Below are 14,005 nucleotides of genomic sequence, written 5' to 3' on the forward strand. Positions count from 1 at the left end.
AGTAAATTTCAAAAGAATATTTCATGAAAATATTTTATTGAGTCAAACTATTTTCATGTATTTGCATCATAATTTACATCTTTATCGTCGTCATTAATAGGTTCATCAAAATCTCTAATCTTAACATCAGCATCCTCTCCATATTGAATAATATTGTCAATCGTTAGTTTAATATCTGCCATACTTTCTTCGTTTCTTATATTTAATGGATAAAAACGCACCAAACTGTAGTCCTCTATAAGCCTTCCTATTGCTTCAGTGAGGTTTCTGTATTTTTCATTCCAAGAATCTTTCTCCATGTCTGATAATAAACTGTATGGATCAGGTTCTAAATATTTGTCTAGTTGCTTTTTTGCACTTTTTGACAGTAAATCCATTTTACTAAGGATATTAATATGTGGTAATTCTAAATTAATCATCACACTAAGTGCAGCCATTGTACCTGATAAAAACTTTGATCCATCAACCATGAATTGACTATCTATTAAAAATACCCCACATATGCGAAAATTGAGATTTTGCAACATTGTTATTAATTGACGAATAACTGTCATATGTGTATATAGCTCTATTTGTCCTGGACAATCAAAGATAATATAATCATCATCCACATCATCTAATTTTTCCTCTAACCATGATGAGTTTTCTATTAAATACCTACAAATAAAATTTTACTGTAAATGTAAAATGTTTAACTTCACTATAATCTTTATACAGAAAGTAAAATTTATTTCATAAACTTACTCCATACAAAATACAAGACCACCATTAGGTCCAAATCGTAATTCATCATCTTCCATAGCATCATCTAACTGAATTAATTCTCTTATATCAACTAAAGGTTCATAATCAAAATATTCTGCTGCTGGATCTAAATTTACTACTTCTATTACTTGTCTTTCACTGGCTGCATGTTGTTGCATAGCAGAACAATAAGTGGACTATATAAAAAGATTATTAATATTAATGTGTAATATAATACATATTTAATAAAAAATATCTGTGTATTGTTTAATACTTATATTAATATAATTGTGCGTTCATTTTAATTTAATTGCACATTTCAATTGCATCGTTTTCGTATACTTATACTTTACATTCATAAGTTTTAATAAAAGAAGAGAATACCTTTCCGCTACCGGCTGGTCCCATAACAAGTTGCGCGTATCTCATTTTACTTTTCTGCTTTTAAATTAATATCATACGAATTAAATAAAATACACTTATGCGCTACAACCATTGGAAGTGATCACATTCTATTATTTGAGGTTGTCAAACCTGATGATTTTGAGTAATAAAAGGTTAATGTTTAGGTTAGAATTCTCACAGTTTGTGCAAATGTAATTCTTATAGTGAAATAAAATTTTTATAATTAAATGAGTTATACTTTATTAGTCATTTTGATAAAAATAAACGAAAAAGAAAGGAGATTATAAATTTTCTACGTATTACTATATTTAGACATTATAAAATACTAGTTATGAAATTTTGCAGTAAAATATAATAAAAATAATTCATTACAGTTTTATTATAATAATTCATTACAAGTACATAAAATCTATATTGTTAAGAAATTTATTGAATATTAAAAATAAAAGTTCTTATAAATAGTACATTAATGAAAAGAAGTTTCCACATTAACATTTATTACCTTACAAAGAGTAAAAGCAAATGAAAAAATTTATACTGCTTTCTGAGATTGATGCATATATAGAAAAATAAAAAAAAAACTACATGCATTTACATAGCACTTATACTATTACTGTTGTATATCTATCCTTTTGATATGTTACAAATTGAACAAAAGAACTTGATATATGTGACAAATAGAAAAAAATTTCAACTTATATTAATTGTTTAAGTTGTTTTAAAATAATCATCTGAACTCGTTGTATATATATGGCCTTCAGAAGATAAAAAATCTAAAATTTCATCTACTTTCCCTGAAAGCGAGTTTGGCACTTTTTCTTTAATTTTATCTCTTTCAATACCAGATTCAGTATCATTTTGTGCATGAATAATTTTATAAACTAAAGTTTGTGCTTCTGACATTCCATAATAAGCAGCTTCTCCGTTTAGATCATTTTTATTGTCTTGCTCTTTCTCTAATGTTGTAACATCTTTTGCCATCATTTTAGCTTTCAGTGTAACATAAGTAACTTCAAGAATATGATTTGTTAATTCATTCAAGGTTTGTAGTGGCCACATTCGTAAAATTAAAATATGTCGCTTATCAGTTTGTTCTCTAAGAAAACCAACTATGCGAACATATGTATTTATTTGCATTGTAGTATCTGATGTCTTTTTATCCATTTCTAACCATTTGAGCGCAGTGATAGTACCTAAATATACAAATACAGAAAAAACTAAAAACCAAGAAGAAAGAAACTTAGAGAAAGGAATAAATATTAATTAAATTAAACCTGTTTCATCTTCAATGTCATATGATATTTTTGTTGTTGTCTCTTCGACATTACGTACTAATCCAACAATCATAAACATACGAACCGGGATTTCCCATAATTTTGGTTCATCAGTGGAAGAAAATGAAAGTAAATTTCCTATCATAGCAGGTACAATAGTTTGTTTTTTACGCTCTTTTATTCCGTCTGTTTTGTTCAAACTTTCCAAAAATCCACCTCGAGGATTTATACTGCTATCCAAATCTGATGACCACATATCGATGTTTAATTGATTATTTTTACAGAATGATAAATTTTAAAAATTTTGCGTTCATAAGTATCGACATGTGACAAGAGTAAATTATAGCTAAAGTCATACAATTTACGCGCGAACGTACAATCATAAATTATATATACATATAGATTAGATTCGCAATGAAATAAAACTGAAAGTGTACATAGTCTGCTCAACGAGACAAGACAGTAAACATAAATAAATTTGATTGTGTGGTTGCAACTATTGGTTGTCGACTAGTGAAACTCGAGTTTACGTTTACTGCGTCGTTTCGTTCAACAGGCTATACATTACATCTTACACGATTTACGATTTTATACTATGCTATACTACTTATAATAGTTTACAAAATTTCACAAACGCATCGTGCTACAATAATATACAATATACAATAAACGATATATATGAATTCTACGAAGTCTGTAATCTGCGAAAGAACAATAATAATACATACATAAGCGATATATTTTACACATAACTATACAATAAATCAGTTTAAATTTTCCTCTTTTTTATTTCCTAATTTCTAAGAATTTCTCTAGATACAATCTCTGAAAGCAACTTCACATTATTTTACCAAAAGCAAAATCACGCAATAGCGCAACACGAATATTTCTGGCGCGAATTTTATCTTTTGTATATATATAATAATATTTTAATCATTTTTATTTTAATGTTAGATTTGACGACTATAATTTGATAATTTTTGTCATTAATTGAAATAAAAATAAGTATGCCCTCAAAATAAAATTATGTATGTTTACTATCTCTGAGTATACCAAAGGTGGTTTTCTTCTATATGGTATTTGAAAATTTTAACTTGAATTTTTCATTTTATATAATTATCATCTTGTAAAGTAAAAGTTGCATTAATTATTTATTTATTTTTTAATTATTAATTATTTATAATAAAATTTAACAATTAATAAAACAATTAGTTCCATTGAATTATTTGCTTCTAGTTCTTTATTTAATATTGATATGAAAAAGAATATTTTGCATGAACTTAAAAATATGTATTTCTTTTTTACAATCTCTGAAATCTAGAAATATACCTCTTTTCTTAATTTTGATCTTTTTCAAAGTCGTAAGAAGCCACAATATGTAAAAAAAATCAATGCAAATGTGCCTTATGATACGAACATGTCATGGACGAAGGAAAACTTTGGTTTGTTGATTTAAAATTACTGCAAAAAATATCATGGCGTCTAAGACTCGTGCGGACAATATTGTTAATGAACGCCGTTTGCGTCCGATATATGGCAAGTATATTGTTGATATTATTATTAATGAATAAATATTTATATTTCTTAAGTCATAAGAGAACGTGCTTTCAGTACTTGACCGGTAACGAGGTTATGTAACATTATTGCACTGTGGATTTCAGATTGGTTGGATAATGGAAATAATAAGAAAGCTCTTCAAGAAGCAGATAAAGTGCTTAAGAAGCAGCCAAGCAATCAATGTGCTAGGGTACTCAAAGCTTTGGCTTTATTACGACTTGGTAAAGAAAATGAATGTCAAATTATTATGGATAAAGTACGTTCTGAGATTCCCTGTGAGGACTGTACTCTACAAGTCATGAGCATTTGCTATAGAGAAAGACACCAACGTGAGTCCAAGTTGTGCTCTATTGTTTCTTACACATATTAGTAATTGTAATTGCTACATATATATTAAACTATTGAAAGAACTGAATATGGTATTGAATTTATTTACAGCTGATAAAATCAGTGAAGTGTACGAAGCTGCAGTTAAAGTAGATCCTAGCAATGAAGAATTATTAACACATCTCTTTATGTCTTATGTTCGTCTTGGAGATTATAAAAAACAGCAACAAACAGCACTTGCTTTATATAAACTAAAACCAAAAAATCCTTACTACTTCTGGGCTGTGATGAGCATAGTAATGCAAGCTATACATTCAGATGTAAAGTTAGCAAAAGGAGTTACTTTACCTTTAGCAGAAAGAATGGTTTGTAGATTAATGTAAAATTATTCTAGTATGACAAAGTATAAATTGTTTTATTGGTAGCTTTTATATTATTTCAATAAAAATTAGGTATTAAAATTAATTAAAGAAGGAAAAATTGAAGCAGAACAAGAAGTGCAACTTTACTTAATGATATTAGAACTTCAAGGTAAAAATGAAGAAATGTTAAATGTTTTATCAGGGCCATTAGCTTCACATCTTTCGTCTGTTTCACAACACAAAGCAGCACTTTTATTAAGATTGGAGCGTTTTTCTGAAGCAGTTAATGCATATAAGGAACTCATCAGTGAAAAGTGAGTGTAATGTAGTGTATGTGCACTTTAAGTAATAATGTTCTAATGTTCTATACTACTTGTATATTATAAATAGTGTTGATAATTGGGCATATTACCAAGACTATCTTCTTGCGGCTCTTAAATTTCAAAAGCCAGAAGAATGTTTAAATTTCCTTAATAAGATCATAACCACATTAGAGAAAAAATGTAGAGCTCCTTACCTTGCAAAATTTGAATTATTAAAACTTACTCAAAATGGTGAAATTATTGAAAATGTTACCGAACCAATTGATTTAATGTATCAGTATTTTTCACAATTTGGAGAAAAAAGTTGTGTAGTTGGAGATTTACGTTTATACTTACATTTATTAACACCTATGGGCAAGCAACAGTTGATTCAAAAGGTAAGTAATAAGATAGCAAACTGTATCATTCAGATAAAAGTAACAATTCATTTGTATGATATTTTATTCCGAATACTGTTATGTTTTTAGATAGAAGAAAGTGTTGGTGTCAAACCTGATGGATTCCCAACTAATTTGCAACAAATGCAGAGACACATTCATTTAGAACAATTGCGTCGTATTTGTGGTTTTCATCATCCTCCAAATATTGATATAAATAAGCAGAAACAATTAGTAGAACGATTATGTAAATTATATAAGAAGGGTAATGAATTATGTCCAATCCAAGATAGATTACCAACAGACTTTTGTCCAGCAGATTCTTATATTCTTCTAGCAACGCATTTATTGCATGAATTATGGTGCAATACAAATGATGCAGTGTATCTTTATAGGTAATTATTTTATATTTTTAAGTAAAAAAAAGTATTCATGGAAAAAATTTAGTATGTAATAAAAATAATAATATATATTTATAGGGCAATGGAATTATTAGAACGTGGTTTGTTATCAAGTCCGGCTAATTTTTATATAAAAATTCTATTAATACGAATCTATTTGGAAGCAGGACTAGTAGGTGCAGCTGATCATGTTTTTACATTGTTGGATGTTAAACATATTCAGTTAGATTCATTGGGTTATTTACATGCATCATTACTTGCTCCACTTGGCCATCTTACATTAGCTACCATAACTTTAGATCATACTACTAAATTTTTTATTGCAAATTACAAAGATGTATGTATTTGTATATTATAAAATTCTTTTAATTAATAAGTAAAATTCTATCTAATTCAATTATAATATGTGATTAGAGCGCAGATCATTTAACGTTTGCCTATAAATACGGAAGTTTTGTAAAGATTCAAGAATTTGTGGAGTTAAAAGAACGTTTGGAAAATTCTTTTCACTTTGTTATGACTACTGTAGATAAGATGCTTTTGGAATTAGGTTGGTGCAGTAGTTCCACATCTTTAATTTCTGCTTTAGATAATATGGATATACAACTAATCGAGGATTCTGTTCGATTGAATTCTTTACGAGATAATCGTGATTTGGAGGTAATCCTATATCCATAACATATTAAAAAAGAAAACTTAAAATTTAAATGAATTGATGCAATTCTTTACTTAAACAGGTTGTTCCTGGATGGGAACCACTTACGGAAAACGGAGAGGATATTAGAATGCAAGAAGAAACACGCATATGTATGTTAAGATTACTAGCAGTGCGAGATTTAATATTAAAAATTTTAGCAGCATGTGTAGCACCTGACAGTTCCTCTCTTCTTACTCGATTTTCTAATGAACTGAAACAGCTGGATAATGAACAAATTCCTTTGATTCTTAAAAAATTTGAATTAGAGGGGAGAAAGAATAGATCATGTAAAATGTTAGTTCCTATGGATGCAGTCGAAAGGTTATGCGAAGCTCATTACTCCGAACAATTGAAGACAATCGCCCGACTTACAGAATCGCTTGCTCAGTCACGTTATCCTGATTTTGAATGTATTCAGATGCTGCGAGTTTCACCATGCCTTCAGACAATAGATATCCCTGAGCAGAGAATTCCAATGTCTTTCAAGCATTTTTTATTGAGAGCGTCAACGTGCAGCGAAACTCTCGCAATTATTAGTGCCATATGTACTCTGTGTGCAACACAATTACAACCTAAGACTTCGCAAAAAAAGAATAAGAAAAAATGTAATAAACAAATAACATCTATTTCATTAAATGATAATGATCATGTAAGTTAATCGAATGAATTGATATTAGCTGTTTACTCTAATTTAAGCGATGTTTTCATTTGTTTGTTTACTGTGTTATAGAGTTGGAAAGAAATAGTAATGGTACTTGAAGAGCGGGTTCAAAATTTAGATTCGGTACTAACAGAATTCGAAAAATACGAGTTACATACTGGGCTGAGTAACAATGAAGATAATTTGTGTGCTACAATAATTAAATATGGTCAAGATAGTTTGGAACAAAGTTGCAGATCATTAAAATCTCGAGTTCAAAGTACGCTTAAACTTCTAAGCAGTTTAAAAAGCTGAAATTGTAAGAAAATTCTTGTACAAAGAATATCCATCCAGCTATTCATTGATTTCTAAAACCAGTTCATTTATTGTGTACATAGTTATTAGTCTTAATCAATTATAAATACTGACTGAATTGTTTATTACAATCAATACAAAATCATACTAAATTCATAAAGAATTATTAATTTAGAAACATTTCATATGCACAAATTTTGGTACATTCACGTTGAAGTGGAATACACTGCCATCTTATGTAAATTATATATTTTTAAAATAAGTGAACAGTATATTTGACAAAAAGACATTAAATTAATAAAACTTGGTTAAATCTAAATTATGTTATCCTTGGATAACAGAATATTTACAAGTGTTTTCTAATTGGTTACTGTTAACTTTATTTATAATCATTTAAAAATTGGTTGTACAATTTTTTTATTGTTTTAAAAGTTATTGAAATTAAAATGCAATTGTTTATTATTTTCATGTAAATTTTGAATTTATATATATTAAGTACGTGTTTACATAGAGGTGTGTATAAATTCTTATACGTGAAAAATATCATAAAGTTAAAATTAATTAACTTAAAAAAATGTTACTCTAAAGTAAAATAGTTTTTCTCTAATATCAAATTCTTTTATTTGTATTTTGCTTCTTCCATTGTATATGAATAAATTTATTACTTGTTAATCATGTAATTTAAGTAATTACTTGATTGAACTGTATGAAATTAATAAATTGGATAAATTTATATGAAACAAAAAAAATTGTATCCATTTATATATTTAAGTCATTTTAATCAGCTAATATCAGCTGATATAGATTTTAATTAATTATATTTAGACTTTATCTAAATCAAAGATATTTTTGTTTAAACAAGAACATTATAAAATTATTAGTCATTAATAGATTAGCAAACTATAATAAAGATGTGTGTATTAAGAAATTATATTTATATATTTTAAAAAGCTATATTGGCTGTTATTCACATTGATAAGATTATTGTCAGATTGGTACAATTTTGTGGAGGATCTGTTTCTGTAGGGAAAGTTTCTATATTGTATATTCTATATATATTTTCGACTTATCTTTCATATAGGTTAATTTCTTATCAGTCGCTTTATCTTCAGTTATATATCTTATATTAAACGGTAAGATGTGTGTAAATATATGTACGTGTCTATGACATTAAGCACTCTATGAGCATGCAACAACATTCAGTACTCATTAATGTGTCTGAACTTGTCAATCGGCAAATACGCAGTTTAAGTTTGAAAACATATATTTTATATATTATTGAATTAGATTTCATATAATATTTATACCACGTGTTGCAACAAAATTTTTTTCGTAATAATTTACCCTGTACTGTGTACTGACAATGTGGTCTAACCTGGACAGTACTATTGTGAATGCATCAGGAGGATTTTTGAATGATAGTCAGCATCAAAGTGACGGAAATAAAAAAACTGGTGGAAGAATCAAGAAAATAATTCCTGTTATGATTCAACAGTTAACACAACTTAATGACAATTTGGAAGGTAGTATTATTACTCTTGTAGGAATTATACACCATATAGAGAAGAGTAGCACAAAAGTGACATATGAAATTGAAGATGAAACAGGTATCAAAAAGGAATATTTTGAAATTTATGTAATTCTAGAGATAAATTTCTATTATTAATATAATTTTTTATGTTAGTATATAATTATTTGCTATTTATTAGATCAAATAAATATATGAAGAAATATGATAAAATTAATATATTAATTGATTAATTACAGGTCATATTACATGTTTCCAATGGTTGGCAGTGGGAAAGTCAGAATCAATAATTAATTTAAATACCTATGTACGAGTATTTGGATACATAAGAGAACAAACTGAAATCAAACATATATTAATTTTAAGGATTTGGCCTTTGACTACCTTGAATGAGTTAACTAATCATTTATTGGAAGTGACTTATGTAGCATTAAAGATTCAAAAGACTTCTAATAATAAAGATAAAAGTTCTGATGTCCCTATGCTAGATGACAACCTTGGGTTGACTAAAGAACAAACTATAGTCTATAAGGTCATTCAAGCAGAAAATGATAGCGAAAATGGAATAGAAAGAAAGACTCTCAAGAACCGTGTGCCAAAGAATATGTTGCCATTAGTTGATGAGATAATTGACTTTCTTACAAGTGAAGGACATATTTATACCACTTTTACAGATGATCACTTTAAGACAACATAATTATGCAAGCAGATGCAGAATTTTGCTGCTCAAACCTAATTTAAGAAAGGTCTAAAGTTATCTAAACCTGTTGATAAATTAATATGTACATTCTAAATAATTATTGTATAGAGATTTTTGTATTATATAGACGTAATATTAAGAAATAAATTTGAATTAATTTGTGTAATTGATAATAATTTTGAATAATTGTTCTAAATATATGTACAAATATTATTTTTTTAAAATAAACAATTAATTCAACATCAACCGAGTGCTACCTAACATAAAGTATGATTGTTATATTATATCATTATTATATCATATTATATTATTATACAGGACGATCCTCCTGTTAGTTGATTCAAAGCCAGTGCCGCCAATCATACCGTGGAAACTCCTTGTTAATTGACAAGATTTAGTTCCCACTCGCACGCCTAATTAATAAGGCAATATTATGTGCTATTCAACATTTAATAATAAAATGTTACGACAATCCAGTTTTAAAGTTTCAAGTATTATTTAACATATTTTTTAAATTTTATCTATATTTAGTTTTGCTAAGAATTTCAAATCGCTTTGAAATCTACGAATTATGTCCCGATGTATGATATTACTAAGTATGTGATTACCACAAACTTTGCAAAGTATCTGTAAGTCATCTTTACTTATTTTTATGAAAATAGTATTTGCACATACACCCACGCATTTTGTATAGAACGATAGGACAAAACGTAGTTGACATTCTGTCATCATACGTGCATAAAGATTTAACTCTGTCTCTTATGTTTGTTTTTAACAAAGTAAGATATTCTGAAGAAAATTTGAAAACTTCTTTTATACATTGAGTTATGATTAAAAAGTTTATTAAAAGAATATTAAAATTCACTTATAATTTATATTAGTATAAAAATTAATATGTGAGTTACATTGTGTTTAAAAAATTTCAGTTAGGTTATCAAATACGAATTATTGAAATGATTTCTTTTAGATTAATTTGCTACAATATAAATATGCAGATTTTATATTCTTTAATTATTCAATAATAAGTTTTCAAAAATATTTACGGAACTCAATATGTCTGAATCTATGGATATTTCTGAATCTGCTAACGAAAATATTTCTACCCAACCTGATGTATCTGCTCAAATAAACAAGAAGGAGAAGAAGCCAACATGTATCATCATTCTTGGAATGGCTGGGTCTGGCAAAACCACATTTGTACAAAGACTTGTTTCAGTATTATACAAAACAGGAAAACCTTATGTAATAAATTTAGATCCTGCATGTAGAGAAGTTCCTTATCCTGCTAACATAGGTAATATATTATTACTGTTTTTTCATTACAAATATGCTTTAATAAATTCTTAATGCTTTAGATATTAGAGATACTGTCAATTATAAGGAAGTGATGAAACAATATAGTTTGGGACCAAATGGTGGTATTGTTACTGCCCTAAATCTTTTTTCTACAAAATTTGATCAAGTTATAGAACTTATTGATAAAGGAGGCAAAGAGCATGAATATGTAATTTTGGATACTCCTGGGCAAATAGAAGTTTTTACATGGTCAGCAAGTGGGACAATCATAACAGAAGCTTTAGCATCTGAATTTCCAACGATTATAGTGTATATATTAGATACTGTAAGAAGCGTTAATCCTGTAACATTCATGTCTAACATGCTTTATGCATGTTCTATACTTTATAAAACTAAATTACCATTTATTGTTGCTATGAATAAGGTAATTGTTAAAGTACATAATATTATTATGTTATCTAATAATTAATCTAATAATATAATTCTATATATATATATTTTAAGATCGATGTCATCGAACATAGTTATGCAGTAGACTGGATGCAAGATTTTGAAGCATTCCAGGAAGCTTTGGATTCAGAAACGAGTTATATTAGTAACTTAACACGTAGTATGGCTCTTACACTTGATGAATTTTATAGCCATTTACGTAGCTGTGGAGTCTCCGCTGCAACAGGAGCTGGTATTACTAAGTTTCTTGAACTTATTAAAGATGCAGAAGAAGAATATGAAAGGTAAATGAAGTTCATATATCAATAGTATTTATAAAAAATATTATTATTAATACCATTAATTAATATAATGTTATGAAATGTTATGAAATGCAAAAAGTAAATTTTCCGTTAAAGAGAATATAAGAAAGCTTGGAAGAGAATGAAGATTAAACGAGATGCTCAGCGACAAAAGGCAGAGAAAGAGCAACTTGAAAAAGCAACTCAGGAAGCTACAGGAGAAAGTATGCCATTAATAACAACAGTTAATAGCGGAAGAGAAATTTCAGATATATATTTAAAACACGCTGGTAATGAATCAAGTGAAGATGAAGAAGGTGTGGAAAATCCATTTAAAAACGAAGAAGATGAAGAAAGAAAGGAAGCAGAGTCCTTCAAAAGTTTTTTAAATAGACATAAAATGCAACAAACGAAACATACAACTGATCAACCTACAACAAGTAGTGATACATAGCCTAAAAAAAAATGTTTGTATTAAAAAATAAATTTTGTTATTAACAAATAAATTGTACGTTTAATATAAAGATATTATATTTTGAACTTTACATTTTATAATTACATATTTAATGGAAAATGTTATTTTACATAATATTTATTTTCTAAATGGCAATTGTCCTGAGAATACTTAAATATTATAATAATACTGATAATGCAGAAAGCTCAAATAACGTATAAAATAATATATTTTTCATAGGATATTTAACTAATAGTTTTAGAAAAATTTGTCCACAATATAAACACTGGGAGCAAGTTGTGTGTCATTTGAGTTATCCTTTTTTGAAGAAATTGGTACCGAATTTTTTGTAATCCAATCTATAAGTGGGTTCATGGTTTTGTGGCGTATATAAACTATTCAATACTGAAATTTTATTATGTTAAGATTAATTTTTAATAGAAATTCTGTATTTTATACTGGTTAACAAATTTCTTTTAATGATATTTTTCAATACTATTAAATTTAAAGATATTTTCAAGTGAGCCGCGAAGCAATTAAATAAATATACAAACAATGAAATAAATAAATAAATATGTTTGATTTATAAAGACTTAGATTACACTACCTTTTTCAGGGGAATTTAAAGTATTTTCATCTTTTAATATACGATTTTGCTTTTGCTGGTATTCTCGCGATATTTGTTCTAGCGCTTTCGTTAACGCCAACTGGAAACAATCAAAATCTTGTGAAATACAAAAACTACAATTACAATTTTTTGTAATTTTTTCTGTTGAATATAGCCAAGATTTCAGGGTAGTTGATTAAAAATATCTTCTTTCAAAACGATGCTTTTTAAATTAATTTATTTAAAGAAAATTACACAAGTTCCAATTTTTATTAAAATCTTATTAAATAGGTATATCTTAGACATAAAATTTCTAAGAGAATTTAGGATAGGATATAAAATATGCATATGTATTTGAACTTCAAACTTGAAAGAAACATTTTACAAAAAAATTCTATAAAAGTCATGCTTTTTACATGTAATTTATACAGGATTTTATAAGGAAAGCTAGTCGATGCCAATATTATTTTCGTCACTAAAGAAAAAAAAAAAAGAAGAATCATTTTTCAATTAATTTAATTTATCAAGGAAAACAAAGTATTTCCAATTTTTATTTACCCGGCACATGTGTAAACGCGATACGTGATCGGAGTCCTTGCTTAAAAAATTCTGTTCCGCGGCACATTTTGCATTAAGCCGTCGACAGTGTCTCATTTTTCCGGCAGTTTTCCTGTATACTCTTGACAAGAGATCGGGCCTTCCAGTACGAAAATTTTCATGCAAAAATTCATGAACGTCCGGATTGTGAGAATTACAAATTGGATCTCTATTATGTGACGTCACTTTCCGGAAGCCGTACAGATTCAGCTGCCTGATAAAGCTCGTAATGTTCTTCGTTTTGAAGATGGAATTACCCGCGTCGAGATACTGTTCTTGAAATTTCTTGTAATCAAGAAGAATCGTATTACCGTTAAGGCTCCAACGAATGGCACCACTTTTGCATTCGTTCACTATACGCCATAGTTTTTGCGGAAATCGCAACGAAAGGAATATGCAATCGTCGTACATGTTCGATTCGAAAGTAGCGTTTATAGTCGTCTATAGAACGCAGAACGAAACTAAACACTGCAAATCTCTCTCTTCTCTTTCTCGAATCCGATCGATTATCTTTTGCAAACAAAATACTATCGTATCACAGCAACAATATTTCTTCTTTTGGAATCGTCTGAACTATTTTAATCTCTTGGCGCGAGCTTGAAATATTAAAAAAAGCATAATTTTTAAGTGTATCATAGAAGAAGTAATTATTTGAATGCTATAGTTTGTA

At 27.9% G+C, this 14,005-nt stretch overlaps 6 protein-coding genes across 11 annotated transcripts; 3 read left to right on the forward strand and 3 right to left on the reverse strand.

The window, feature by feature from the left end:
- Positions 1 to 19: 19 nt before the first annotated feature.
- Positions 20 to 1,757, reverse strand: LOC126920749 (GPN-loop GTPase 3). 2 transcript variants are annotated; one of them, XM_050731476.1, is made up of 4 exons: positions 1,652 to 1,757; positions 1,129 to 1,278; positions 745 to 941; positions 20 to 657 (listed from the first exon to the last, which is right to left on the reverse strand). In XM_050731476.1, the coding sequence occupies exons 2-4, from the start codon at positions 1,171 to 1,173 to the stop codon at positions 54 to 56; spliced, it is 846 nt and encodes a 281-aa protein (XP_050587433.1). In that variant the 5' UTR covers positions 1,174 to 1,278; positions 1,652 to 1,757; the 3' UTR covers positions 20 to 53. The 2 variants fall into 2 exon arrangements, with proteins under 2 accessions (XP_050587433.1, XP_050587432.1); XM_050731475.1 differs by lacking the exon at positions 1,652 to 1,757 and having other exon boundaries at positions 1,129 to 1,483.
- Positions 1,758 to 1,853: 96 nt separating this feature from the next.
- On the reverse strand, positions 1,854 to 2,863 carry LOC126920750 (replication protein A 32 kDa subunit-like). Its single transcript, XM_050731478.1, has 2 exons — positions 2,424 to 2,863; positions 1,854 to 2,342 (listed from the first exon to the last, which is right to left on the reverse strand). The coding sequence occupies exons 1-2, from the start codon at positions 2,677 to 2,679 to the stop codon at positions 1,858 to 1,860; spliced, it is 741 nt and encodes a 246-aa protein (XP_050587435.1). The 5' UTR covers positions 2,680 to 2,863; the 3' UTR covers positions 1,854 to 1,857.
- A 936-nt stretch (positions 2,864 to 3,799) lies between these two features.
- LOC126920591 (N-alpha-acetyltransferase 25, NatB auxiliary subunit) lies at positions 3,800 to 8,102 on the forward strand. Its single transcript, XM_050731197.1, has 10 exons — positions 3,800 to 3,959; positions 4,085 to 4,309; positions 4,419 to 4,672; positions 4,760 to 4,983; positions 5,060 to 5,369; positions 5,460 to 5,764; positions 5,849 to 6,107; positions 6,185 to 6,430; positions 6,508 to 7,116; positions 7,198 to 8,102. The coding sequence occupies exons 1-10, from the start codon at positions 3,899 to 3,901 to the stop codon at positions 7,420 to 7,422; spliced, it is 2,718 nt and encodes a 905-aa protein (XP_050587154.1). The 5' UTR covers positions 3,800 to 3,898; the 3' UTR covers positions 7,423 to 8,102.
- Positions 8,103 to 8,374: 272 nt separating this feature from the next.
- On the forward strand, positions 8,375 to 9,896 carry LOC126920598 (replication protein A 32 kDa subunit-like). Of its 3 annotated transcripts, XM_050731214.1 has the most exons (3): positions 8,375 to 8,555; positions 8,806 to 9,029; positions 9,190 to 9,896. In XM_050731214.1, the coding sequence occupies exons 2-3, from the start codon at positions 8,906 to 8,908 to the stop codon at positions 9,645 to 9,647; spliced, it is 582 nt and encodes a 193-aa protein (XP_050587171.1). In that variant the 5' UTR covers positions 8,375 to 8,555; positions 8,806 to 8,905; the 3' UTR covers positions 9,648 to 9,896. The 3 variants fall into 3 exon arrangements, with proteins under 3 accessions (XP_050587171.1, XP_050587169.1, XP_050587170.1); XM_050731212.1 differs by lacking the exon at positions 8,375 to 8,555 and having other exon boundaries at positions 8,562 to 9,029; XM_050731213.1 differs by lacking the exon at positions 8,375 to 8,555 and having other exon boundaries at positions 8,562 to 8,945.
- A 129-nt stretch (positions 9,897 to 10,025) lies between these two features.
- Positions 10,026 to 12,201, forward strand: LOC126920596 (GPN-loop GTPase 1). Of its 3 annotated transcripts, none has more exons than XM_050731208.1 (5): positions 10,026 to 10,279; positions 10,618 to 10,944; positions 11,006 to 11,370; positions 11,451 to 11,680; positions 11,795 to 12,201. In XM_050731208.1, exons 2-5 carry the CDS (start codon positions 10,704 to 10,706, stop codon positions 12,129 to 12,131), a joined length of 1,173 nt encoding a protein of 390 aa, XP_050587165.1. In that variant the 5' UTR covers positions 10,026 to 10,279; positions 10,618 to 10,703; the 3' UTR covers positions 12,132 to 12,201. The 3 variants fall into 3 exon arrangements, with proteins under 3 accessions (XP_050587165.1, XP_050587167.1, XP_050587166.1); XM_050731210.1 differs by lacking the exon at positions 10,026 to 10,279 and adding an exon at positions 10,286 to 10,429; XM_050731209.1 differs by lacking the exon at positions 10,026 to 10,279 and adding an exon at positions 10,301 to 10,546.
- A 175-nt stretch (positions 12,202 to 12,376) lies between these two features.
- Positions 12,377 to 13,974, reverse strand: LOC126920600 (heat shock factor protein 5-like). The gene is given in 5 exon segments (XM_050731215.1): positions 12,377 to 12,407; positions 12,409 to 12,495; positions 12,497 to 12,536; positions 12,739 to 12,838; positions 13,297 to 13,974. Coding segments are annotated over 5 exon segments (708 nt in total). The 5' UTR covers positions 13,747 to 13,974.
- Between the last annotated feature and the right edge of the window lie 31 nt (positions 13,975 to 14,005).

The sequence above is a fragment of the Bombus affinis genome, chromosome 9 (assembly GCF_024516045.1).
Source record: "Bombus affinis isolate iyBomAffi1 chromosome 9, iyBomAffi1.2, whole genome shotgun sequence".
Classification (NCBI taxonomy): Eukaryota; Metazoa; Arthropoda; class Insecta; order Hymenoptera; family Apidae; genus Bombus; species Bombus affinis.

Coding starts and splice junctions, on each gene's coding strand:
- LOC126920749 (XM_050731476.1), bottom strand. CDS start 1,173: ATGAGATACGCGCAACTTGTTATGGGACCAGCCGGTAGCGGAAAG. Junction 942..1,128: donor GACCAGCCGGTAGCGGAAAG/GTATTCTCTTCT, acceptor CTTTTTATATAG/TCCACTTATTGTTCTGCTAT. Junction 658..744: donor GGTCTTGTATTTTGTATGGA/GTAAGTTTATGA, acceptor TTTTATTTGTAG/GTATTTAATAGAAAACTCAT.
- LOC126920750 (XM_050731478.1), bottom strand. CDS start 2,679: ATGTGGTCATCAGATTTGGATAGCAGTATAAATCCTCGAGGTGGATTT. Junction 2,343..2,423: donor TGACATTGAAGATGAAACAG/GTTTAATTTAAT, acceptor TTGTATATTTAG/GTACTATCACTGCGCTCAAA.
- LOC126920591 (XM_050731197.1), top strand. CDS start 3,899: ATGGCGTCTAAGACTCGTGCGGACAATATTGTTAATGAACGCCGTTTG. Junction 5,765..5,848: donor GATGCAGTGTATCTTTATAG/GTAATTATTTTA, acceptor ATATATTTATAG/GGCAATGGAATTATTAGAAC. Junction 6,431..6,507: donor GAGATAATCGTGATTTGGAG/GTAATCCTATAT, acceptor TTACTTAAACAG/GTTGTTCCTGGATGGGAACC.
- LOC126920598 (XM_050731212.1), top strand. CDS start 8,786: ATGTGGTCTAACCTGGACAGTACTATTGTGAATGCATCAGGAGGATTT. Junction 9,030..9,189: donor TGAAATTGAAGATGAAACAG/GTATCAAAAAGG, acceptor GATTAATTACAG/GTCATATTACATGTTTCCAA.
- LOC126920596 (XM_050731208.1), top strand. CDS start 10,704: ATGTCTGAATCTATGGATATTTCTGAATCTGCTAACGAAAATATTTCT. Junction 10,945..11,005: donor TCCTTATCCTGCTAACATAG/GTAATATATTAT, acceptor TTAATGCTTTAG/ATATTAGAGATACTGTCAAT. Junction 11,681..11,794: donor GCAGAAGAAGAATATGAAAG/GTAAATGAAGTT, acceptor TTTCCGTTAAAG/AGAATATAAGAAAGCTTGGA.